A 27,257-nucleotide genomic window follows, 5' to 3' on the forward strand; every position below is an offset into this window, starting at 1 on the left:
GTCTGGGTGTCTGCGAGGCCCCTTACGGCCCAGTCTTTGGGACAGGCAGCACGTCACTGCCATCATGTTCTATTGGCCAAAGCCATCCCCAAGGACAGCTCCAATACATGTGGCCCTAACATGTTGGATGAGTCACTGGGGGCCAATCTCATAACAACACACCAGACTCCTGAAACTACCTCAGAGGAAATACAGAAGGAGGCTCAGAGCCGCCATATGTGGTCGAGCATGAGACAGAGGCCATTGTGTTAGGTGAGGCTGCCCAAGAGTGTCTCCCTAGGTGATTTGTCTTCTTGCCAACCACAGATGAAATGTAACCTGCCTATAAGAATGGCCTAAGTATAATAATGATGTCTTGAGAACAAATTACCAGTTAACCTTCCCCAATACCACTCACTGCTGTACAATACATTTACTTTGACCTAGTTATACTGTAGTCTGGAACACAGCACTATTAAGAGAGCATGACAGAATCGAAGTTATGCTTTAGTTGCAGGAGGAATCCAGTTGACCTAAAATGACTCTTCTCTTTTATATCTCTTTGCAGTGTATGCTACAGTATTCCCAGGGAAGATCTTGTTTTCTTTCTCCTCCTTGAGTATTTTTCTAAGACATCCCTTCAGTATTTCCTTTATTTCTTCCAATTCCCTATTTTCCCAAGTAGCAGGCTTTATTTGGGTCAAATTTGACCTACTCTGGTACAACCCGGGGCAGTCCGAATACAGCTGTACTGGTTCTCCTTTCGGAAGCACACTGCAGCTCTTAGTGGAGACGCGAGCCGCTCATGTCACGGACTGACTCTCAGGAAATGAGTAATGCACCCCCGAGGAAGAGGAAGGTAACCTCCCACAGCCAGGGAGCAAGAGATCCACCTGTCTGTTTCTCACTGCAGAGGATGCATTTGTATCACTAGGAGTTTTTAGTTGCAAGCAACAGAAATCAACTCCAGCTAACTCAACCGGGAGAAGGGTTTATTGAAAGATATTACACAGGGCGCAGACTTTCTGAGAAGCCTGGAGAAGCAGGCTTGGTGGCTGTAGGTCAGCAGCCATGTCTAAAATCACACCACAGTGCTGATCCCACGAAGCAGTCACATCTTGGCTGGGGGATCCGAGCACTCCCCTTATTTTATCGACACCATGACCCCAGATGCTGGATGCTACTGTAGCTATGGCTTCTGTCCCCCAAATGTGGATGAATATGTCCCCTGAGCCAGCTTCTTTGTGTCACCAGCTCATTAGTCAAAATCTGGGGTACATCTGACGGGTGAAGCTGGGACCATATGTCCCCCCCTCTAGATGCAAGGGAGGCTGGGAAAGAGAGTGTCTAAGTTCTCAGTTCTTAGAAGGGAGATGGTCACTGCCTCTCACCAAGACTCATCATATGAGTACATTGGTTGAAGTCATGCTAGCAGCTGTCATGGTTAAACCCCGCATCTCAGTGGCTGACACAGTAGATGCCTCTGTTGCACTCACATAGGGTCCGATCAGTGAGCAGAGCTGGTAGGGGTAGGGGGTGCTTCCCTTCTGCACCATCAAGGGTCCTGGCTAATAGAAGCTCTGCCTGTTCCCCAACGCATCACTTTTGAGGTCACTCTGGGCTTCAATATCAAGCTGGGAGACAGTGGAGGATTGCCTGGAAGACTGCTGTGGGACAGGTCTAAATCTGGAATATATCATTTGCTCCTACATCCTATTGCTTAGAAGTGACATAGCTGTAAGAGAAGTCAGGATATGTCTAGCTGAGTACCCAGGAGAAAAAGTAAAAACACTTGGTGAACAGTGAGCCAGTCTGGTGTATTGGGTAATTTTCCAAACATAAGACAGAGGTTTAGATCCTGGGTAGCCCAAGAGAATAATTAAGGTCCATGGCACATTCTATTTCTGTTGGCTGGTACCATAGGGAATGATTGAAATCGATTCAAATCAAGAATACAAATAAGGAAGCCACATTTTTCTATCCAACTCTTTTTGGCTCATGCATCTGAGAATAGAAGTAAATTCTTTTCTTGTTCTTACAGAAACAAGGTAGTGGTGCCTCTGCTGCTCTCAGGTTTATGAGTATTATTTGCATCTACCCAACCAGGGTAGATGCCTCTCAGGAGCCTCTCAGGAAACCATTCAAGACTTGACAGATTAATCATTGGCTTTAAATCAAAGTCAAGGTAACAGGTAATGCACTTTAGAAAGCCAACAGCGTGAGGGGCACCGTGTTCAAGATTTTTCAAAAGAAATGGAATCTATCAGACTTTAAGTCCCATTTAACCATCATTCAAGTAGGTGGACACAGAAAAAGGGAAAAGTGAGGGTTGATAATCTATTCAATCCGTTTCTGTTCTCCTTTAGCCATCCAGGTGACCCAGGCTGACGGGTTCACCCATTTCTGTTAGAAGGGGAGAAAAATGAAGGAGGAGTCACAGTGTTCCAAACAAAATAAGTCAGGTGACGTAAAGATACTGTCTGATGAGGGGAAGAACCAGGAGGAGGAGCCAAAAGAAAAAGGCACTGGAGGGAGTCTTTTATGGATGCATGTGAGCTCCGAGCTAGGGAGAGAGCACTGGCCTGTGAAGGTGACATCCACCCTCAGAATGGCCACAGTCCCATTGCTTCCTCCCACTTAATAGTGGGAAAGCCAGGCTCCAGAAGATGAATGCTATCTGTGGGCTCACAGCTAGTTAGTGCTGGAACTAGGCAAACCCCGTGGCTCTCTATCTCTTAACCAGAACGTCTCTTTCTGCGTGACCCTTTTACCTTCTTCTTTCCTTTTTCCTTTGGGATATTTGTTTGGATTTGTACTGTGATGCTTATTTAGTTTGTAAAACACTCAGTAAAGTGGGGTAGAATGCCTTCCATCGCTGGCACATCCTTTCAGAAGCTCCACATTATTTTTCTGGTTGCAAAAAAAAAGCAACTTAAAAACCCCACTTTATCTCAGGATATTTAACAGAGCATCACAAATGACTTGGCCTCTCCAATTTTTGACTCCATTATCAGAGCCTCCGTGTGATTTCTAAGTTCCTAGTGTCTTTCCAGCTCTGACAGCCCATCAGGTCAGGAGATACAAAATACTTATAGGATATGATACACTCGGGGGAAATTTGAACCTCTCCTCTCTGCTGGAGTCAGAGTATAAGTCTCTCCCAGGGAGCAGGTGCTGTTGGCGGGCATCCCAGGCTTGAGACCATGGCTGGTGTCAAGAGGGAAGATGAACACTTGTTGACTTCTTGCTAACACGGTGCCTCACAGGGGAGTTTGACACGCCTGAGCATTCATGCACCGGCTAGCGATAGGATTGGGCGTCAGAAACACCACCACAACAGTGAAGCAGAGTGGAGGGATTTCAGGCAAAGGGAAGAGGGGAGCTTGCTCTGATGGCAAGTGATAGAATCCCCAGGGCTGAGAGGATGGAACCCATGCTAGCACATCTAGAGTAACAGGAGAGGAGAGAGAACATATGGCCCAGATGCACGTAAGAGATGGGTCGACAGATGGAAGGATGGATGGAGTGGGGAAATACAGTTGGCCTGTATGAAGAGCCCACTTGAAGTGAGGGGTCATGATTTTCAAGAAAGACCTGTTGTAGTTGCTTGTGTTTTTTTTTTAAGCCACATTCAGCTTCATGGGTGCAGGTATAGAGCAGTAGAGTTGGCCTTCATCAGGACTGAGACTGAGTTGACTGAGTGCCAGAAAGTAAAACGAAGACAAGGAAACTGACAGTGTATGAAAGGGTGTGATAATGTCTGCAGTGCCTGGCCATGTAATGCAGGCTAAGAGATAAACAGGCAAGGGTGGGAGAGGGGTGGGAAACAGGACCTGGTGAAGGGCTTTCTGGATCTCAGAAAGGTGTCAGAGTTGTAGAAGTTGTGATATTAGAGGAAAATAAGCTGGAGAGATAGGAGGTGGTTGCAGAAGAGTAGGATGTTTGAAACGAACATTCATCGAAGGCAAACAGTCTTTGGTGATTATAGTCTAGGATCACGGCCATGGGAGTGAGTGGCTGAGGTTGAGTGAATGCGATCATTAGAGGAGTGGGAGTCAGGGGCCAGGATACTGCAGTCTCAAGAGTGATTGGTCAGAAGTGTGCTGGAGAGTGACAGTGACCCCGAGCCAGAATCCCCACTCAAGGACTCAGAGTGACCTAGAGGGCCATGGAAGAAGGCAACGAAGGAGAATGGTGTGGGGTAGACAGAGACAGCACCACTGAGAAGCAAGAGGACATCTTCCACCTGCTCAGACCCAGGAGCGAGAGGAGTGCAGGAGAACAGTCATCCCCACTAGAGGGCAGGGAGAGCTAGCTTTCCAATAGGGCACGAAGGAGAAGAGAACATTCAGAGAAGTTGAGGAATAGATAGTGAGTTCCCGAGGGCACAGCGAAAAGATCTCAAGAGTTTGTGGCCTGGGTGGGAGTTGGGTGGTAGTTAAGATCAGGTCAGAAAATGTGATTTACATAGTACTATGGAAATCAGGCTACAGGGGGTCCTGGGTTCCCCATGGCAAATGACACAAACTGTCATAAAGGCACATTCTCTCAAGGGTGATGAAGCGGATCCTATCATCTAAGACTGGGTCACATGCATGGGAAGTTTTGAGGCTGCTGAGATGAAATTTAGTTATGCGTGCAGCTTTCATTATCCTCATTAGTATAGGATTGCTACATTTTTATCACAGCAAGATCCAGATTTTTCCAGAAATCTTCTTACGGGGTGTCTTAGGAAATATTTAAGTGTCATTTGATAAAGTGGGTTTTTGGGAAGCCCTAGAAAAATGGTATTAGAAATGCATGATGTTATGTGGACACTTACCTTTTCTATTAGTTGCCTAACTACAGTTATCTGTCAAATTACGATTTTTCAGTATTTCTTTATAATGAATGATATGGCATTTGAATATATTTTATATTTTGTATGCACATTCCCATGGTATCACATCCTTCTGGTGTTTGCTCATACAGTAGCTCATGCAAAACACAACCAATAGTATAGATTACTCTGTCCTCTTATTGGAGCAAAGTCGTGATGAAAATTATGTTTGTTTTCAGGCGTTTGTATGTATAGGTCATGAGTCTTGGGGATCAGGACGTTACCATGATGTGTGGACATGTGGCCACATGTGGTAGATGGCCAATAAATGTCTCCTGGTAATTAAAATCATAAGTGGTAATTGAAAAACCAAAGCTTATTTTCAGTATTCTTGCAAAATTGATATATGCAGCTCTTTATTCATGCGGGCTGTGCAATATTGTTTGAACCAATTTCTGCTAGATGGTGAGACTCTCAAAGGCTGGAACTCCTTGCCTTATTCAATGGCCCTCCCCCCGTGTGTTGACTGGCTCACGGAGGCTGCCCAATAAATATTGGTTGAGTGAGACAGTAGAGGCAGTCTACGTGTTCCTGAGCACGAGTTCTTTGCCAGATGCCATACTAGGCACTTCAGCTCTCAAGCGCAGTATATTCCAGAATATTTCTTATAATAACTCTATAAAGTGAGCAAGTGTTATTATCCCTATTTGAGACATTAAAAAAATATTGGGAGAATGAGGCTCCAGGCTTCACGGTCACCAGTGGTAGAGGAGGGGATGGGGATGTCCCCTAAGTAGGCCACACTGCCTTGGAGGGAAGGGAGGGAGGGAGGCAAGAAGGAAGGAAGGAAAGAATTTTCTAAAAATTCTCTCTGGTTGTTGAAACTTAAAAGTTTTACCTGAAAGGGTTCTTAAATATTAATATGGCATCACCACTGTTAGCAGCTCAGTTTCTGGAATGGTCTACTGCCTTAGCAACTGTGAAACCCAGATGGCTCTTGCCGAATGAATGTAGAAAGCAAAGGCATAGTGATCAGGATGTAGCCACACATTACCATCAGATCTGGAAAACATCAGAAAATGGGATTTATGTTCCTGTTTGTGTGAGATGTTATCAGCCATCTCATAGTCTGGCTAACACCCCATAATCACTGGCCTGTGGGGACATTTTTAAAATATCTGTGTAACCTAATCTTATCTAAAGTTAATGCAACCCAAACCTTTCTCCTTAGTGGCGACGCCACAGAGAGCCATAGCTGTCCCACTAATCTTGAAACTCTCTAGAATTCTTTCTTCTCTATGGCAACATTCAGGTCATTAGCGAGTCCTTAGTTCTAACATCTACATGGCTCAAGTAATCTATTAAATCCCTTGGTTCCAAACTTTACCCCTAAAATAATAGGTTCTCCATTCAGAATTCCTAAACACATATTTTTCTTCATTTCAAATTATGTGACATGTGAGTGAGAGAGACAAAGCCATGCTTGTCTAGATAGCAAGTCTGGGAAGAAAAGAGGCTTTGCTGTTGAACATGAAAAGAGTCTGCATATTTAGAAAGAAAATGTAATGTTTATTATATTTTAGAGAGACAGAGACAGAGCGTGAGCAGGGGTGGGGGTGGGGGGGCAGAGAGAGAGGGAGATACAGAACCCAAAGCAGATTCCAGGCTCTGAGCTGTCAGCACAGAGCCCAACGCAGGGCTCAAACCCACCAACCATGAGATCATGACATGAGTGAGAAGTCAGAGGCTCAACCGACTGAGCCACCCAGGGGCCCCCTGCATATTTTTTTTAAGTTTATTTATTTTGAAAGAGACAGAAGAAGTGCCAGCGGAGGAGGGGCAGAGAGAGAGGGAAACAGAGAATCTCAAGCAGGTTCCGCACTATCAGCGTAGAGCCCGACGTGGGGCTCAAACCCACAACTGTGAGATCATGACCTGAATGGAAATCAAGAGTCGGACACTTAACTGACTGAGCCACCTAGGCGCACCGCGTTATTTTAACGACGCTCAAAAATAAGTTTGTGGAAGAAAAGTACAATAATACAACTCAGAATGAGTTTCCTGCATTTCATTTTCTCCTATAGGCCGGTAGGAAAAAAGTAAATTCAGAGAAAGTTTTGCTCATAATCTGTTAAACCTTATTAGACAGTGTATGCTAAGGGGAAAATACGGATTTTAAATTCAAAAGGCCAAACCCTTCCACTGGAGAGGCTGCTTTGGAGACCCAGTGTTCTTATTTGTATAAAAAAGGAGAGGGGCACCTGGGTGGCTCAGTCAGTTGAGCGTCCAACTTCGGCTCAGGTCACGATCTCGCGGTCCGTGAGTTCGAGCCCCGCGTCGGGCTCTGGGCTGATGGCTCGGAGCCTGGAGCCTGCTTCCGATTCTGTGTCTCCCTCTCTCTCTGCCCCTCCCCCGTTCATGCTCTGTCTCTCTCTGTCTCAAAAATAAATAAATGTTAAAAAAAAAAAAAAAAGGAGAAATTATACCTGCATAGCCAGGTTAATGTGTGCCATAAGTGAGATGCTATCACTTTTCAATGTGATTAACATTACATGAGCAGATGATGTTTTGAAATCAAAATTCTCTGGGAGAAAACAGTGCTGCTTCATTGAAAGGTATTCCACTGCTTTTAAAATCCAGCTGGCCAGACAGGTCATAAGAAAAATTTTATCGGTATGGATCTGTCTTAAAACAAATTGAGTCTCCTTGGAATATAAAATGGTTACAATAAAAACCTCTGTTGTGCCCACAAAATCAAACATGTATAAAGTATTCTAACACATTTTCCCCCTACTGTACCCTGGGCCAATACACTTCTTCTAGATCCTCTGTGTGATCCTTGAAAGGTGGTCGACTGCAGTGCTGTTGAAGGCCTGGAATTGGGGACTAGGAGAGAAATTGTCCTGTAAAATAATACAGAGCTAAAACCCCTCAGTGTCTCAGGAGACCAATTCTACTCCTTGATTTCCTTCTGCTGTGTGACCTTGGTCATGTCTCATATTCTATTTCTTCATCTTTAAGTTTGGATTCATTTCAAGGGGGTGATTATCAAATGGATGTGTGGCCATCAGGAAATGGGATGTATAATAAGACAGCTTTATAAATAAACATGTTAATCATTCTAATGATGATTTCTTCCCAGACATTTAATCTGGTGAAGTCTAGCAGATATAGAAGCCTCCTCCTAGGGCAAATAGCTGGGGACAGATGTACCTTTAAGCTCCCGTTCCAGAATTCTGTCTGGGAGAATTAGCGTGGGGTGGAGGAGGGGCTGGAGGGGCATCTCCATGCCTTTCCCGAAAAAACAAACAAACCCCACTCTACGACTTAGTGAAAATGACAATAATTCACAAACTTTAAAATGCCTCCTCTTGTATTATTTCTTTGGGTCACATCACGGCCCTTGATATAACCCACTGGCAAGAGGCAATGATCGTTTAGATTTCCAGCCTTCATGTTGTGGATGCTCTCTCCCCCGTCGGCATCTCTGTCACCGTGTGTGTGACCCATCAACAGAAGCACGCCAAGGAGGGTGCTTCTCCAAAGCTCAAGGACAGCTGGCTGGGGCTGAGCCCTGCCTCACACATCTTGCGTTTCCAACACACGACATGCATGCATGAGGTCCAAACGTCCGTGGAAGGGATCTGCTCTGAGCTCAGCTTTAACCATTTTCTGGTGTTCTCCTCCTTCTGTGGCCCTGGGCAATTCGGTAACGATCTTAACTACGACCTCTGAAGGGAATACAATTTATAAAATCCACACACATATCCCAGAGTGTGCGTCTGAAAGCCCACCTGCAGCTTGAATCAAAAGCCCTGGCTAAAACCTATGTCTGCCTAATTGTAGTCCACTCCATGGCCAGGGACTGATTCTCTCCTGTCAGTTCCCTCCTGGTGGCCTCATTGCACACATACGTAAAACGCCGGCCCGGTGTCTGGCACGCAGGTCCAATGAAGGCAGTGGCCATATGAAAACACAGCACGAAGAAATGTCTAGCAAAGTTATCTTAAAACACTGTCACTGGATAGCCCTAAACATAATAATGGTAATACATGCGGTTTTCTGGGGAATCCAGTTAGTCGGATTCTTTGGGACAGCTGAGTGGTGTTTCTCAAAATACTCCTATCAGATAAAGGAGGAAAACTGGAGGGCCAGGAGGCCCAATCTTTACAATATTGTGCATTTAGACTTTGCTGTGCATGTTGTAAAGCAAGCTGACATTTTCTTTCAGTGCAGCTTTCCCACTGCAGGGAACCATTTTTTTTGTTAAGTTTATTTATTTTAGAGAAACAGACAGAGCGCAAGTGGGTATGAGGAGAGGGAGAGAGAGAGAGAGACAGAGAAAAGGAGAATCCCAAGCAGGCTCTGCCCTGTCAGCATAGAGCCTGATGCAGGGATCAAACTCACAAACCGTGAGATCACGACCTGAGCTGAAGTCAGACGCTTAACCGACTGAGCCACCCAGGGGCCCCTGCAGGGGACTGTTTTTAATGTGTCCCCTTCACATAGTAGCTGGGCCTCTCCTTCATTTCCTCTGACCTCCTGGTAAACAGCCTCTTCCTTAGCTCCTGTCCCCATCACTTTTCACCTGAATGGGACTGTGGGTAGCTGACTTCCCGGCCCCAGCCCCTTCTTTGCTCCCCCAAAGCTGCAGGGGAATCTTCCTTAACTGCAACTTTACTCGTGTTTTCCTGAGACTCAAAAGTCCCCACTGCCTGCCTGTTACCTACAAGATTAAGTTCATGCGTCTCCGTGAGAGTCAGGTTTCCACTCGAGCCGGCCTGCCCTGAGTCCCCTCTCCTCTGGCCCAGGCTTCCGGGCCTGGATGGCACCTTCCCCACAGGGTTCTCTGGAATGGAAGCGGAGACACTTTGGGTGGATTTTGGTTATCGGACCTTCTGTTTCAGCCAGCCATTCTCTTTGGCTCCCGACCATTCCAAGAGGATGTCAGCTCTACCTCTAGCCTGGCTGGACCACAAGAGAGGGGGCCTGTGCAGACCGACCACACAGAATATCTCCATTCCTGGGCTTAAGTCACTACTGCTCAGTCCACAATAATTTTCAGAACTGGGGGGAGAAAAACGATCCATAGCAAGGATTTCCTCAAAGCGATAAAGTTCTCCTGCCCTCAAGACTCTCTAAACTCTGCCCTTGGGAGACACGAGACCTCTAGACAACCACATTCCTAAGGTCGAATTGGTTCAGCCACCTACAGAAATGCTTTCTCTTTGTTGTGCTTTGGCCATATCAGAACAGCTCGTACTTTCTGGGCAATTCTCTTAAGGATAGTGTTCACCATGTTGCACCATGTACCTTTTATTAGGGTCCTGGGAACATTCTCTTTCTGGTGTCTTCGCTTGAAATAGCCAAGATCCTGCCAAGCAATTATTTTGTTGTTGTCTTAAGGACACAAGAAACTATTCAAGGTTTCTTTCTACATTGTCTTCTAGAAAGCCCCAGGGAAGTCTGTGGCCTACCTTTAGTAAATATATAGGGTATCACAGAATGCAGCTAGGGTCTCTTGACATTATTCTTTCTGGCTTCATCATATTTTTTCTTGTCCCCAATTTTACTTAAATTTTATCATTTGCCATTGTACTGTGCACGCCTTTTTAAATTAACTTCATTCCTTTCGGGAATTAAGTGTCAATAAATAAGCCAGGCCTGGCCTGTCGCTGGTACATGTGGCAAACAGCACTGAAAGGGGGCAGTGCTTGCTCACCGGGGGGACCAGCAAAGGGAGGAAGGAAGGGTCAGTGGTCAGGAGAGCTGCCCGGTACGGCAGCAAGAGCTGCCCCACATTGTGGCCACATGCAGGAAATTGCTATATATCCCCTGTGGCGAGACATCTGGGACCTTCTAGATACATTTTCAGTTCAAAAAATTAATTTCCACTCCTTTAATTAGGCATTCTCATCTATCAGCACTCAGGCTCTAAGACACTCTAATAATTTAAATTTAAAAATTATTTAGTGAAGGCGTTCCTGTGTCCCACTGACTTAGACCATGAGAACATCACAACATAAAAGATGCCAAGGGTCAGTTTCAGTGGAAACACCGGACAGAAACGGCCAGCCAGGTCCTCTCTCACTGACACCAATGGTGTAGGTCATGGCGTAGGGGCAGTTGACTCTTGGTGTTCCCTTTGGAGGAAATGTGCTCCAAACCCGGTGAGCCTCTCGGAGGAGAATATATGGTCTTGCTTTGCATTTGAGCAGCAGAGTAGTGCATGTACAGAATGACCGGGTTTTTTTATTTTTGTATTCTTTTGCAATGTGATCCTGACTATGAATCTTTTGTTCCTAAAAGGAGGTACAGAGACCTACCTTAACTGAGTGTTTATCAAAAACCTTTGGCAATTAGGGTGTCCCTGTCGAGCAGCCGTCCCTCATGGCACACTGTTTCCTCAACTGTCTTTGTCAGTGCCGAGATGCACCCATGTTCCTCATGGTGTGGGACTTTACTGCTCACATGATAGAAATCGAAACTCCTCATTTTATTGTGTGTGTACACACACACACACACACACACACACACACACACACTGAAACACACACACCTTCCAGTTTGTTTGATGTAAGGGGGAAAAACGCCTTACATTCAGCCCAATGTAAAGGGGGAAAAAAAACCCTTACATTCAGCTCAACATGGTAAATGCCAGACCTGGATGGAGAAGTATGGAGAAAGAAATTGTAAAGAAATGCAGATTTTTGAAGCATGTCATTTGACCGGTTTTGCTAACCTATTGGAGGTGAAAATCCTCCTTTATGCTTCTTCCTTGTGGAGTCTAAGAACAATCTCACTTTGTTCACTGAAAGAGGGTTTCTTCCCGAATTACATTATTACTTGCAGAAAACCAGTGTTGTCCCCGTGCCATTTAGTAGGATGAGACATCTCCCACCCCCGGAGTCTAGTGCCTGCACGTCCAAGGGTCCCAGTGGGTGGATCAGTTAGGACACTGTGGCCATTACTCATTCTGGAGGCCCCAGAGCATGCAGTGTGAATTACTCATTGCTGATAATTCATGTATGTATTTCTATACATCTGTACCAGAGGGAATAAAAGCTTTTTATTGCAGCATGAGCTAAGAGACCCTTGAAAGGTTTTAAAAGGAGTGCTTTCAGCTAAAACCCAAAGCAGTGAGGTCTTGGGGAAAGACAAATGGAATCAAAGATGTGGGATCAGCCCTTCACTGTTACACTTCATGTAACACTGCCTGCTTGCTTTCTCCATCCTGATCTTGAGTTCTGTTTCATTGACTGTTATCCTAACAGTTCTGTATGTACATTATTACTTGAAGGTTGTAGTTTCCCATTTCTGACTTGTTATGACCATCTCATTTATGGGTTCTGTGGAGAGGCTTAGTACAAACATTGATTTTCTTTGTCTGCCAAACACGCAATATAATCTGCCATGCGTTTTCTCAATAGAGTTTCCATTGCCTGTGCATGCAGTGACCTGGATAAAAATCTTCCCTTCATTTACCCATTCAGGCATTGCACCAACTACTCTGTCGGCACCTACTAAGTAGCAGGCACTGTAAATAATGATAAGGGATGTTGGAAAAAATGAATGGTATGGGAATGGATGTCAGGAAAGTTTTTACGTCTGAATTCAGTCTCAGAAGACGTGTAAAAGGATTCGGAGACTTACCCTTTTGGCCATGACTGAGTAACCAGTACTGGACTATACTTCCTGCCATAAACAATTATGAAACTAGGAAAAATATCTTAATCAACTGCTTTCAGATATTGAACAGACAGTGCAAGCCTCTGATCAACAAGAGAAAGGAGAGACACAAGTAAGCTCCATAATTACCCTTGCTTTCTTCCTGGAGACCCTTTCTTATCTGTAGTATGGGGGTTGGGGGCAACACCCAAATAGAGTACAGTTGTCTTGCTGAGCTACGGAGGCAGAATCAGAGTTCTCAGCTGCTAAGGTAGCTGGGTTTTGTGGGTCAGAGTATCAGAAAGAAATGAATTTCACAAGGAAGGCACTGTAAAAATCTGTACAGGGATCCTCTTTAGTAATTGGATGAATATTAACCTGCTGACTGTTAGAGGCAAGTCCTGACAGAGAATAGTAACTGTGGAGGTCTGAACTAAATAGAAAATATGGAGGCTGTAAGGTGCCGAGATGTAGAAATTCCAATCATCCAGCAGAGACACCTTATTGAACATCCCAGGAATTCAACCAAGACCCCAGAAAGACCAAGCTTTAGGAGTAGAGATATTATCACCCCACAGGTCTACTCTAGACACTCTAAAAACAAGTTAAGAGACTCTTAAATACAGATAACAAACTGAGGGTTGCTGGTGGGGTGTTGGGTGGGGGGGATGCACTAAAGGGGTGAGGGGCAATAAGGAGGACACTTGTTGGGATGGGCACTGGGTGTTACATGTAAGTGATGAATCGCTAAATTCTGTTCCTGAAATCGCTATTACACTATATGTTAACTAACTTGGATTTAAATTTTTAAAAAAGTTTCAAAAGGATCAAGCTGGCAGGCTGATGTGCAAATAAATTAACTACTTAACAGAACAAAACTCTTTGAAAAGAACAAACAAACAAACAAACAAACAAGTCCAGACTGTCAACACTATAGCATCAACAATATCCAGCATATAATAAAAGTTTCTAGATATGAAAATAAGCAGAAAAAGTGGTCCATAACCAGGAAAAGAAAACAATAAATAGAAACACACCCAAAGATGTTGGAGGTAACAGAAAAGAAGTTTCAAACAGATATTAATATGCTTAGGAATTCAGAGGAAAAATTATCATAATGAGTGAACTGATGGAGACTATCATAGGAAAGAGCCAGAAAGTCTAAAAATAAAATCCAATGTCTGAAATGAAAAATTCAGAGGATGGAAGAAAAGATCAATGAACTTGAAGACAAGGCAATAGAAGCTGTCCAAACTGAGGCAAATAATAAAAGGTTAAAGAAAATAGAAACTCAGTGATCTATGGGGACAATATCAAGCATTCTAATATATGTGTAAAATTGGAATCCAAAAGGAAAAATGATAAATAGGGGCAGAAAAAAATTGAAAAAATATTCTTCAGAAACTTTCAAAATTTGATGGAAAATATCAATCCATAAATCCCAGGAGCTCAGCACACCCCAAGCCAGATAAACACAAAGAAAACCAAACCTAAGCACATAATCCTCAGACTGGTGAAAATTAAAGAAAGAAAAATCAAAGAGCATTTGAGATTTTTCTATAATCATTTTGTCAAGCTCATGAGAAAGTTTGAAAAACACTTTACAGACAGGGAAAAAGCATCTGAATTATTAAAATATCATAAGAAATAATGCAAGTCAGAAAACCGTGCAATGATATTTTTTAAGGGCCGAAAGAAAACTATCAACCCAGGATTCTACAGCTAAGGAAAATATCCTTCAAAATTGAAGGCAAAATTTACATATTTCCAGAAAAACAAAAGTTGACATGATTACCAGCTAACCTCCACTGTAACAAATGTTAAAGGTAATCCTTCAGTTTGAAAGCAAATGATAACATAGAAAATCACTTCTACATAAAACAATGAAGATTGCCAGAAATGGCAAATATGTTAGCAAAGATGTTCTTTTCTTTTTAAAAACTTTACTGTTTAGAGCAGAATAATGACAGTCTATTATGGGGGTTAAATATACGTTAAAGTAAAATGTTTGACAACAATAATGGCAAGGACATGAAGGAGTCAATATACCATTTTAATAATCTTACAACATTACAGCAAGAGTGGTATGAAATCCATCTATTGCAGATTGCAAGAAGATGAAAATGCACATTGTAATCCCTAGCCAAAATAAAGATATTTTATAATGATTGAAGAGTCAATTGATCATGAAGATAAAACAGTCTCAAAAGGCATACACCTAATAACAGAGGTTTAAGGAATAAAAACTAGGTGAGTTAAAAAATAGTTGAACTGAAGGAAAATTAAAAACACCAGTATAAAAAATGTATGGGATACAACCAAAGCAATGTGTAGAGAAAAATTTACAGCTCTAAAGGTTTATAATAGCAAAGAAGAAAGGTTTAAATCAATGATCTAATCAAGGAGTTGGCAAACTATGGCTATGAGCTTAGAATGGCTTTTATATTAAAGGGAGGGAGATGGGGAAGGAGGGAAAGAAGAGAAAGAGAGGGGACGAGGAGGCAGCAGTAATATAGACCATATGTGGCCCCAAAATCTTAAAATATTTACTCTCTGACCTTTTACAAAATACAAATTGGCAACTCCTAACCTACACTTTCACCTGAAGAAACTAGAAAAAGAAAATGAAATAAAACCCAAAGCAAATAAAAGAAGAAAATTTTTTAAAAAAATGAGAGCAGGAAATCTATGGATCATAAAATAAAGAAACAATGGAGGAAAATAATCATGAAATCAAATATTGATTCTGAGGAAATACCTATAAAATTGAAGAAAAGAAAACTACCCAGACTGATCCAGAAAAAAAAAAAAGATAAAACACAGATTATCAAGATCACGAATTAAGGAGGGGACATTACTACAGATCTTAAAGCATTATAATAATAAGGACATTTTATAAATTTGACAAGTTAGGTGAAATTAAAAACTCATTGAAAAATATAACTTTCCAAATTTGACACCAGAAGAAACAGAAAATCTGAATAGACCTATATGTGCTAAAGCAATTGAATTCATAAGGAAAAACAAAACAAAACAAAAACAAAACATCTTGGCCACAGAGAGAACTCTAGAATCCCTGTCACTATTAATCATGTAAATTGTATTAAACTCTATTACACATGTAAGCAAGGATTATGACCAATATTGCCTTAACTCTTTCGGAAAATAGAAGAGAAAACACTTTCCAATTCATTTCATAAATTCAACATGTATACCAGACAAGGACATCACAGGGAAATAAACCTATAGGCCAATATACCTTGTGAATGTATATATGCAAAAATTCCCAACAAAATACTAGAAAACCACATCCAGCAATATATAAACCTGTCACGTTTCTCCCGGTAATGAAAGATTGGTTTAATATGTGGAAATTCATCAATAGGGTTTACCATATCAACAGAATAAATGGGAAAAACAGTAAAAGCGTTTGCTAGAATTAAATACCTATTTCTGATTTTAATATAAATTCTTAGATAACTGGAAATAGAAGACTTTCTCCTTCTGACAAAGAGCGGTTATGAAAAACCTACAGCTAGTGTCCTTACGTAATGCTAAAAGACTGAATACTTTCCCCCTAAACTCACATTTATTTAACATTGTACAGGAGGTTCCAGCCTATGCAATAAATGGCCAAAAATAGAATAAAGTCGTAAAGATTTTTAAACTCCCCAAAAGTGTTACCTACACTAACTGTCCCTGCTTTTTTCTCTCCCCTACTGTTGGCTCCAAGCTGGCATCCCCTCCCCCACTCATCATTACACCGACACCTCTCTTGCAGAGATAATCATTCACTTCTGTATGGCCAAATCTCACAGTTAATTCCCCAGGTAATTTGACCTATAAGCATCATTTAACATAGCTGATGTTCCCTCTTCCTTGAAACTCTTTTTTTCTTTTTTAACTTGCCTTTTGCTTCTTTCTGGTTTTCTTCTGACCTCACAGGCCACTTCTAGCCAATCATTTTTTTGGGAGAACCTCACCTCCCCAGCCTCTGAATGGAACGCTCAGAGCTCAGCTCTCAGACCTGTCCTTTCTCCCCAGATTACTTTAAATCGCCCCTATATCCTGATAATTCTCTCAGATGTTATGAATTTCTGCCAGAACCCTTCCCCTGAACTCCAGATTTCTTAATCCAACTGTCTACTTGACATCTCCATTTTGATTAATAGCGAACAGCTAAAACTTCACATATGGAAGAAAAACTTCCTGATCTTCCCCTCAGCCCACCCAAAGGCTGCTCGCCCTGCAATCTTCTCCATCTCTGTGGACAGTCTTTTCACTTTTCACCTTGCTCAGGTCAGAAAACTTCACACCATTCTTCATGAATCGTTTCAACATCTCCCATCCAAATTGGTTCCCAAATCCTAACAGACTACCTTCAGAGAGATCCAGATGTGATCATTTCTCCATACTTTCCCCAATGGCCTTTATCCAAATCACCACTGTGTCATGTGTGTTAACTAACAGCCTCCTAACTGATGTCCTGGCTCCCACCCCTGCTTCTTCTGTAGTCCGTTCTCTGGACAGCAGCCAGCATGATCTCCTCCAACAGAAGTCAAACCACATTTCTCCTAAGCTAAAAACACCCAAGGGTTCTGAGGGACCACTCCGAGTAGGATCTTTCGCTTTTCCTGTTTCTGGTTCCTATGATCCATGCAACTACCAGAGTACTTGTAAAATACGCTAGCATGTATTCGCAAAGCGTGCAGCTGGTTTTTTGAAACTAGATGCAGGATACTCCATTTATTCCTATTAGTTTTTCAGCATGTTAGTTTCAGTCCACCATCCTGTCTGCTGAGATCGTTTTCGGTCACAACTCTGCACTCCAGACAGTGCCAGTAACTTATGTCGTTGGCACACTGTGTATGTTCCCCTTTAAATCATTGACAAAAACGTTGAGCGCCCCGCCCCCCCAACATCCCTGCTCTCAGTCATGTGAGGTGAGGTAGCAGGCGTGGTCTGCCCTTATGGTTAGGCAATGGAGCTCTTCCAGAAAAGAAGCAGGGAGGTTTCCATCCTGAAAAATACATCAGCACGTACCTACTTGCTCTCAGACATCTCCACCTGCTACCCTTGTTTAGCCTCCCCTCTGCTCAGCTGTGACCTGCAGGTTTCTGGTAAAGGTAGCTCAAGAGTATAACTGTACTGCCTTTCAACTTGGTGTGCATGAGCACCGTGCAAGTCTGTCTCCTCTCTCTCTCTCTCTCTCTGTCTCACACACACACACACACACACACACACACACACACACACGAATGGGGAGGAGCTGAGAATCAGAATGGACACGAATGAAGAAAAGAGTTAATGACGATGAGAACGGTGACTTATTTGGGAATTTAAGAATTAAACAATCCTCCTGATTCCCAGACTTTCTTCGGTGTCTTCCCCTCCAGGGAAGGCCGGGGAAAATCCATTGTGAACAAAGGTTAACCCAGTGACTCCTTGTATAACTTCCATCTTGTTTGTGCTCTGCCAGGAACCTACTGCCAGCAGAGAGAGGTCGAGGCCATCATGGAAGGTGATGAGGACGACAGAGGCTGTTGCTGCTGTAAACCGGGCCACCTGCCGCACCTGTTGTCCTGCAATGCCGCATTCAACCTCCGCTGGCTCACCTGGGAGATCACACGAACACAGTACATCCTGGAGGGCTACAGCATCATAGACAACAACGCGGCCACCATGCTACAGGTTTTTGACCTGCGTAGGATCCTCATCCGATACTACATCAAGGTATCGCTGCTCTGGGCCCCAGGACACTTGTCTGAGTAATCATTCGGGGCTGGCTCAAGAGGCTCCCAAAGAGATTTGCAAAAGGCTAGATGCTGAAGCTTCTCCTCATCTTCTGAATCTGAGACCCAGCTAGGTTTGGGAACCACTGGTTTTGCGAAAAATCCTCAAGGGCTTTGAGGTAACCTGGAGCTCACGCTTTGAGTCACAGCCTAGGCGTGGCCACTAATAGACAGTTCCTTTCCTTCCCTAAATCAGTGTCTTCCTTTCTAACACAGCACAGCTATGGTGATGATGGTGACGATAAATTGAAATGTCCTGGAAATATCACTAAACCTCAGCATTTACGTGCGACAAGTTACCGGTTTAGATGCTCTGCAATTTCCACCCTAGAACCAGAATTATTTTTTGAGCCTAAAATAAAAACTCAAAAGTATAGCGAAATGATCCAGTTTGAATTAGTTATGACGGCCTTTCTTCCTCACTCGTTTGGGACTAATGACATAGTTTTCCTGTTGCTCTGGGGCCACGTCTGCCTAACCCATACTCAACCTCAGAAAATGCGCCGGTTTGAAGTGAAGTGTCCTGGGAAACAAATATGAACCTTGAACGAGGGTGCAGAGGGACAGTCGGGTCTAACAGGGGGGAGGACAGTCTGCGCGGGCTTCTGTTCATAGGGAGCACTTTGCATGGTGGGAACCCCGGGTCCTGGTCCTCACAGGGGTCCACATTTTAATGGCATTTAAAACGAGGATGCTCATCCGTCTGAGATCCCAGACTCCCTGCCAGCTGAGGCTGTGAGAGGTGGCCCAGCAGAAATGAGGAAATACAAAGTAGGCAGATAACACAGGTGCCTGAAGCTTCAGGAGTCTCAACCAACTAAAAGAAAGACGTTTAGAAATTTGGAATAGCTACCGAGGAGAGCCCCACGTGTGCGTCAATAGTGCTCAAGTTTACAGGAAATAGAAGACAGACCGTAAAGAGTCAGAAGGTTAAATAATTCTTGAGCATCACATCCCAAGGCAGGTGTAATGAGAAATGTTCGTGAGACCCTTTCCTGTGCGGAATATTCAAAACACATTCAGGGGTTCGTATTCACCACCTTCACGTGTGCCGAAGGGGTGCAGGAATTTACAGCCCCGCCTCACGCAAAACTGTGGCTGCTTTGCCCAGCCTTGCATACATCGGGGAAGATTTGGGAAAGCACATCAGGGAGTGGTGACCTCCTGCCTCATGATTCCACGGCCTGCTCCCTTGGCCATTATAAACTGCGCTGCAAGACGTCTTTCATACAGAGTCAGCCCTGGGCAGACTCGGCATCGCAACTGGGGGTAGAGTTGGGGGGTGACGAGATAACCGTGGCACGCTGGCGCGAGAAGTGTGTTTCTGTCACACGTGAATGAAGAACGGAGGGGTTCTGTTCTGTGGCTCTGTTCCAGGAAGTCCTAGGGACCCAGGTTCCTTCCAGCTGCCAGCCCTACCATTTTAAGTGACTCCCGCCCTTCATGTTCCAAGAGGTAAGCCCCAGGCTCCAGTGGATGGAGGAGAGGACACAGGAAACGAAGACCAAGGGCGTGCACCAGCGGTCCCCTCGAAATGCTCCTGGAAGCTGCCACATTACATTCCTGGTGTCTCCCAGGGGCCGGAAGGTTGTCCTGTGCCAGCAGTGAGGGGTTAGGAAAGTGCATTCTGAGCAGCCTTGAACCCAGAGAGATACCATCTGGAACTTTCCACCGTTGTTTCCAGTAGAGTTTCCACACTGCCACCCATCACCCCCTTTGCACACGCATTCCGGTACCCCCCGCCCCCACCCCTGCCAGACTTCCTCCCCCTGCCCTTCTCTCCTCATGCTCCCTGTGCTCACAAGCTCCCTTGGGGCCCTTGCCCGGCGTTCACCTCACCTGCATCTTCCGGCGACTCCCTCAGCACGGGAGCCACGCACACCTGACTCCTCTTTGGGTCCCCAGCGTTCGGTGTGGCGACCTGTGTGTTGAGGTATCCAGGGAATTTTTGGGACTGAATGAACAAAGGTCCCAGGTAATGCGGATCTGGGGTCCGGACCATAGAGTCCGGGCGGATGAGATCCAGATGTGTTCAACACTGAGCCACATCTCTGTGAATCGGGAGCTCCCCATAAACAGCCTCCCCGTGAGCGAGACTTGTGGGCAGACCCAGCCGCACATGATGGAGCCAGCAGGCCGCCACGAGTGAGAGAAGAGAGAGGGAAAGGATGAGGTGCCCTTTCAGGGTCTCCCCTCTCGGCTTTTCCAGAGGCCTTGGGGCACCACTCCGGGACCTGCTTTTCAAGGCCCCCCTCCCTTGAGCTGGTAATTGGATTGATACTCACTTTCCTCTTCTCCTGCCTCCCAATCCCCCGTATGTTTTGTAAAATGACAGTTTACCAGTTTCCTGATAAACAAGTCCAGGATAATGTGCAAGCAGCCGAGGCTGAAGGAGCTCCGCCCCGCCCCACCCCCGCCCAGAACCTGCCAGATAATATTTAGTTTGTGGGAAAACAATGCCCTTAACTCTGTTTTCCAAGAGGGGGGGGGCGAGTGTCAGGTGGGGTGGGAGAGGCACCCGGCGCAATGCTTCGTTACCTGGCGGGGCGCTGCTCACGAGCTGGGGGCAGACCCCTGGCACCGGGCTCCCCGAGTAAGCTGGCTAATCAGAGACTTGCATGTCCTACCCAGAAATTCTGACTCCGTGGGCCTGGGGAGGGGCCCTAGCCCCCGTATTTTTAAACTCATTTCCCAAGTGATTTGATACACAACTAAGCTTGGGCACCACTACGGACATATTTGTGCTCAACAGAAACGGAATTCTCTTAAATTCCAAAATAGTGCTCAGGAGGGGCCCAGGTGGGGTGGCAGGTGGGTTAGTTCCCAGTAGCATCAACGGGCCTGTTCATGCGGGGCTCTCTCTGCCTGCGGCACTCAGTGCTTGCCCGCCCTGTGCTGTGGGGTGGCTCAGAACTTGCCCCCGTCCCCCCCCCCCCCGCCGTGGAGCTAGTTAAAGAAAATCTCAGGGGTGCCCAGTGGCTATCAGAACAGAAGAAACAGCATTTGAGGGTAAAAACCTTGGTTACTCGGCGAACAAGACTGCCTTTGTTATTCTGAATTGCTCAAAGTTTCAAGAGTTGGGTTTCATTCTTTTTGTCGTCATTATTGTTATTTTTATTGGGCAGGCAAATCAGAAAGGAAGAAAGGCATGGAGTATTTCCATTACACAAAAGGATTTCTTTTTTTTTTTTTTTTTTAATCTCCTAATAAACTGGGTCAGTTCCCCCACCCTGTAGGAATATACTTGAAATCATTTCCTTCCTGACGACTGGAGGGTTTTCTCTGGTGCCTCCTCCAGCTCCCCTCCACTTATTTGTGTTGAAAACCCTCGGAGCAGTCAAGGAATCCGCTTTCTGCGAGGGCCTGGTTTTCCTGCCGCCGTCTTTCCTGTCCAAGCCTTTCAGAAAGGAGATGCGCTTATCGCTGGCCTTGCAGAATGAGAAGCAGAAGACCGCACGTGTGGGTCTGCCTGCCGGGGGCCCCCTTCCTAGAACGAGCTGTCTGATAGAATATGCTGATCCACAATGAAAATGAGAAACCAGGAGAATCCTGCTGGAGGAGCCAGATACGGTGGATTAATTCAGAAGAGGTCTCGCTTTCCACATGGTTCTATGCTGTCCATTCATTCTCCCTGTCCTCACTTACCGGGTCGACTTAGTGTCGTATCCGTTTCATCCTGACAGATTCGGAAGGATTTCACACTGTTCGTTGACTTTGTGTCCCCGACAGGATTTCTGCCTACGTGAAATGGAAATGGAGTATGGTTTGCCACCGTTGGGTGTGTTGTGTTTTCTCCGGGGCGAGGGGAGCAGGTTCCCCTCGTGCACTGGGGAGCTGAGCCGGGGCAGCACTGGGAAGTCAACACTGCAAGGTTCTGCCAGACCTGGAGGAGGAAGTTTCAATCTCTGGGATTCAAACTCCTCATTAACTATGCTGACTTCATCGGTCGAGGGGGTTATTTTCATTCCTCCCTAGAAATGAATGAAAAAGTAAACTCCCTTCAAGTTTTGTTTGTTGTTCCTATCTGGTACATGTGATTGGGACATATTGGGGAAAGACCAGACCAGATGTTTGCTAGAGCCAGATGTTCAGACAGACCCAATTTCTTCGTACCCTTTGTAATCGTGAGCTGAGACACCTTGCCTCTGGCCAGTCACAGATCCTCCTGTGCTTGTAACTTTGGGTCAGCTGTTTAAACCACCCACATTCATAAAAGCTTTAAATTATCCTGCCAGCAAGTCGGCCGTAGAAAACCCTCCAGATCCAGGGGCCTCTGGGTGGCTGTTGGTTAAGCGTCCAACTTCTGCTCGGGTCGTGATCTCAGGGTTCGTGAGTTCAAGCCCTGCTTGTGCTGACAGCTCAGAGCCTGGAGCCTACTTCAGATTCTGTGTCTTCCTTTCTCTCTGTCCCTCGCCAGCTTGAACTCTGTCTCTCTGTCTCTCTCAAAAATAAACATTAAAAAAAAAAACAAAAACCCTCCAGATTCAGAACTGACATCTTTGAATATTGGAAGGCACTCTGGTGGCCACCACAGACTCAGCGGTCTCCCGGCCCCACATGCCTTCTGTTCCCTCACCCGTACCCCTCACCCCTCACCTGGGCTGCTAGCACAGACTCCCTGAGCCTCAAGCCCCTGGATGGGTAAGTCCTAGATCCAAGGACTTATATGCCAAATAGAAGTTGTGTGCCAGGCCACGTGCTGAGTTCTTTATACTCATTGTCTTGTTTGAAATCTCCGAAAGATGAACAGAAGTGGACTTTACTTGCACCTCTGTCCTTTCTGCCTCCCACTCAGCCTCCTGTGGCCTCCTCCTTCTTCCTTCCCGCTCTGTCCCCTCCCTCCTTATACTGAAGGGACTTCTCAAGACTGACGGGGTTGTCCTGGGTGCAGTGCCGCAGGAACGATAGAGCGTGTGAACCGCGGACTTCATTGTCCCCGCTCCACCACTTTGGGGTCGGGTGGGGGAGGCTTACAGAGAATATGCCCCAAAGAAGGCAGGCCACACGCCATGAGCTGCACGCAGATCAGCCTTCCCGAAGTCCAGGCTGCCGTCGGTCCTAACAGCCGAGAACGGCTGAGTCCGGCCTTTGCCGTCATTTGGCCCGAATCCACGGACCCCGTGCGTCCACCCACTCACCTGCTCAAACTCCTCAGATAACCTGAAACCGGACACTCGTCAGCAAGCGCCAACCTTGGTGCTCCGGATCTCGTGTCCCAGCCGAAGGGAGGGAAGAGCAGGAGAGAGGGCAGGAGCCTGCCTGGAAAAGTAGGTCTCTGCCTGCTCAGTCACGGGGGTCAAGCCACCTACGCCCTGGCCAGGTCCGGGCCGTGTGGTTTCCTTTCTGCCTCCTCCCTTGGGAAGAATTTCTTTTTATAATCAGAGAGGGCCACGGGGCTTGGGGCCACGGGAGCATGCATCGCTGCCTCTTTTGCACCAGACGCCACCCTTCCCTGTTGCTGGCGATTCCCAGGTGACATACAAGCCACGTTCCCGGGGCCGCCCCAGCCTCAGTGGCACTGAGTACCCCTTCCAGTTGCCTGAGATAATAAAGGGTACAGAAGGCTATAATGAAGGTATACTACCACTGCTGCCGATGCACCCACATCCGAGTTGGATTTTCGTTTTCTCTGCGACAGTTTGACTTCTCCAGGCCGGGCGCTAGCCTTTCTGAAGGACGCATTCGTTCGCAAACTGCAAGATGGCTTTCGGTAAAGCTGTGACTTAGAAGAAGAAAGCCCGAGGGTGGCATTTTCCCCAGTTGGGATATTCCTCAGTGGAGTGTCTGTCTGATGGAGGGGAAAACACGGGTTATTTTGAAGGCATCACAGATGTCCACTGTCTGGGCACCCCGGATTTCGTGTGCATGTGTGTTTCAACAATTCTACATCATAAGTACTTTCCATAAGAGTTTTGTTGTTTTTGGGGGCGCCTGGGTGGCTCAGTCGGTTGAACGTCCGACTTCGGTTCAGGTCATGATCTCGAGGTCTGTGAGTTCAAGCCCCATATCGGGCTCTCTGCTGACAGCTCTGAGCCTGGAGCCCGCTTCAGATTCTGTGTCTCCCTCTCTCTCTGCCCCTCCCCCACCTTCTCAAAAATCAATAAACATTAAAAAAACGTTCTTTGAGAATTTTGTTGTTTTTGTTCATTAAACAGTCTTTGGCTGGGGTCTCAGGAGAGGGTCTGCCCCAGTGTCTTCCAGCAGGATCAGCCACCCGTGGCCTCCACAGGAGCCTGTGGCAACCCAAGGGTGTTCTCGTGTGTCTCTCTCTGAAGGGGTAGGGCTGGCTGTCATTCTTCCTCACCATGGAAATTCTGTTCTGGTACATTCTGTTAGCGTTCTGTTCTTCCCACTTCCCTCATCCCTGTGGTGACCCTTAAGACAGGACACTTTAGAATGTCTCAAGTAAGTCCTAAGCATTAAACCTGGCAGGAAGTGCCATGAAACCAACTATGTCTCATACTTCCCTGACATTGATTTACTTTATGAAATACAATAAATAAGAAGTCTTTGCGTCTTTCGAACGGCTCTAAGGGCTCAAAATCTTGCTTTCTGTCTGCAGAGCATCATATACTATATGGTAACGTCCCCCAAACTTCTCTTGTGGATCAAAAACGAATCACTTCTGAAGTCCCTGCAGCCTTTTGCGAAGTGGCATTACATTGAGCGTGACCTCGCAATGTTCAACATTAACACCGATGATGACTACGTCCCGTGTCTCCAGGGGATAACACGAGCCAGCTACTGTAACGTTTATCTAGAGTGGATTCAGTACTGTGCGCGGAAAAGACAAGAGGTAGGTCAGGGAGGTGGGGGCTGGAGGTACTGAATTAAATTTAAAAAACAAGAAGCATTTATCAAGTCCGTCTCTTATACTGTATGGTAGACAGAACATTAGCATCTGGATAAATGTTTATTTAATACTTAGACAAAATTAAAAGGAAGAATTCACATACCACGTTCTCCGATAGAGGAGCCTTGAAGGTATATTTCTCTCTATACTGTGCTCAGGGTTAGCACCGTTTTAAGCGTCTGTCATAGCTTTGAAAGTCTGGAAACTTCTTTGTTTAGAGCTGCTTGTGGAGCTTTCTGTACAAAGGATATCTGCTGAAATCCGGAGGATTTGCCGAACGTATTGAATTGTGGCCCTGCAACTGATCTGTTTAGCCATCAAGATGGCCCATCTCACTCCGCAGTCGTGTCTCTTGGGCATTATCGCCCACATGCTGAGGACACTTCCGGAGATGAATGCAGCCTCTCAGAAATGAAACCAAGGACAACAGCTTCTAGAAAGAAGAGGAGGAGGGTCGGCCAGGAGGAGGAGCTGGGGGAGGAGCAAGGGAGGGAGTCAGTTGACTTTGCTTCCTGGGATTTGAAAAGCCAAATCCACATGCTGTTGATAGAAACAGTAGATCCAAAATGAATACACCCTCCTTAGTAGTGATGAAGTACGCCAGCGGACTTGAGGGGACAAACCAAGTTACAACACTAACCCAGGTCCTCAACCTTTCCGCGAGTGTTTAAAAACAGGGCGCAGAGGGAGCAGGTGGTAGAATCTGCCTTCCCAGGTGCAGCAGAGGGAATGTGTGCTGATAGCTTAACCCTTGCTTAGCCTCTTCAGGTGGCTGAGGTGTGCAAAGAATCTACGGGTATTCCGAGCTATCACTGCGGTGTTCCTCTTTCCTCGCGTGGTTCCTGAAATTGTTTCATTTGCCCTGCAAAAAGATATTTCGGCTCTTTCTTCTGCCTCTTCCCCGCCTCTCTTTTTAAGCTGACTTTGGATGACCCCTTAAATCTAGTTGTCGATTGTGGACTTAATGGTCAGTTCAGTGGGCTCCTTGTTATAGGGAGAACAGAAAACCCTCACCTGCACGTGATAGGCACGTCTTGCCCCTGCATTGGACGGTGCTAAGGTGGGCATTCATTTGAATGTAAGCCCTGACCCTCTTCTCCTGAGGCGCCATATTCAAAACTCCAGAGAATTGGGTCAACAGGCACATGTTAGCCCCATCTCTCCTCTAGAGTTAGCTTCCTCATTTCAGTTCTTTTTCCACGTCCAAGCACGAGAGAAACTCTGCAGGAAGCAGAGAGTCCCCCAACCCTGGGGTATTCTAGTCAACTCGGTGACCACAATGGCTGACGGACAACACCCCTGACACTCTACCTTTATGATTCTGTGTCCTTGCCTATTGGAACCCGTGTGAGAGTTGAATTAACATCCTTGCTCTTTCAGCCTTCCAAGAACCTGGACAGCGATGAGGATTCTCCTCTAGTGACCCTGTCCTTTGCCCTGTGCATCCTGGGGAGGCGAGCTCTGGGAACGGCAGCTCACAACATGGCCCTCAGGTACCTGCAGAAACAGTACCGGCACCAACGGTGTTTCTGAGTGATTTTTGACAATCATTTTCTTTATTTTAAAGTTACAGATAGTTCCTTCTGTAATAAATTCTGCTGGGTCCAAAAGAAGGCTTTCTTGAGCACTGTGACCTTTTGGAGTTCTGCATTTGGAAATGCCACTAATACAGAACAGCCAAAACCCCAGGATTATGGGTACAGGGCCTTCTGTGTTACAAGCCATGGATTTGCTGAAAAGATGAAATGAAGCCATTTATAGGAACTTCCTAGCCTGGTCTCTAGCAAAATTAATGCTTAATAAAAACGTCCGTTCCCTTTCCCCGTTTTTCCTGCAAAAGGAAATCATCACATCTGTGCTCCAGTGTAGACCGCACCCTGCCCTGTCTCTGCGGGGCTTTGATTAACTGGATGTCCCCTCAGCTGTGTTTTCAAACTCTGTTTCTACCAGATCTTCCTGCTCTGTTTGTAAATAGCTGAAGGTTCTCTCCTTTTTTAAAAAAATTGACCTAGGGGCACCTGGGTGGCTCAGTCGGTTGAGCGTCCGACTTCAGCTCAGGTCGTGATCTCACAGTTTGTGGGTTCGAGCCCTGCATCAGGCTCTGTGCTAACCGTTTGCTCAGAGTCTGGAGCCTGCTTCAGATTCT

The 27,257-nt window shown here is 45.7% G+C and overlaps 1 protein-coding gene across 1 annotated transcript in view; it reads left to right on the forward strand.

The window, feature by feature from the left end:
• The window catches only part of LOC125932608 (pecanex-like protein 2), a 62,472-nt gene that overhangs the window by 7,233 nt on the left and 27,982 nt on the right, over positions 1 to 27,257 (forward strand). Inside the window, exons 3-5 of the mRNA XM_049645002.1 lie at positions 17,946 to 18,199; positions 24,821 to 25,054; positions 26,492 to 26,604. Of these exons, the coding sequence (XP_049500959.1) occupies positions 17,981 to 18,199; positions 24,821 to 25,054; positions 26,492 to 26,604 (566 nt within the window). The 5' untranslated portion in view covers positions 17,946 to 17,980. The remainder of the gene's footprint in view (positions 1 to 17,945; positions 18,200 to 24,820; positions 25,055 to 26,491; positions 26,605 to 27,257) is intronic.

The sequence above is a fragment of the Panthera uncia genome, chromosome D2 (assembly GCF_023721935.1).
Source record: "Panthera uncia isolate 11264 chromosome D2, Puncia_PCG_1.0, whole genome shotgun sequence".
Taxonomy (NCBI): domain Eukaryota; kingdom Metazoa; phylum Chordata; class Mammalia; order Carnivora; family Felidae; genus Panthera; species Panthera uncia.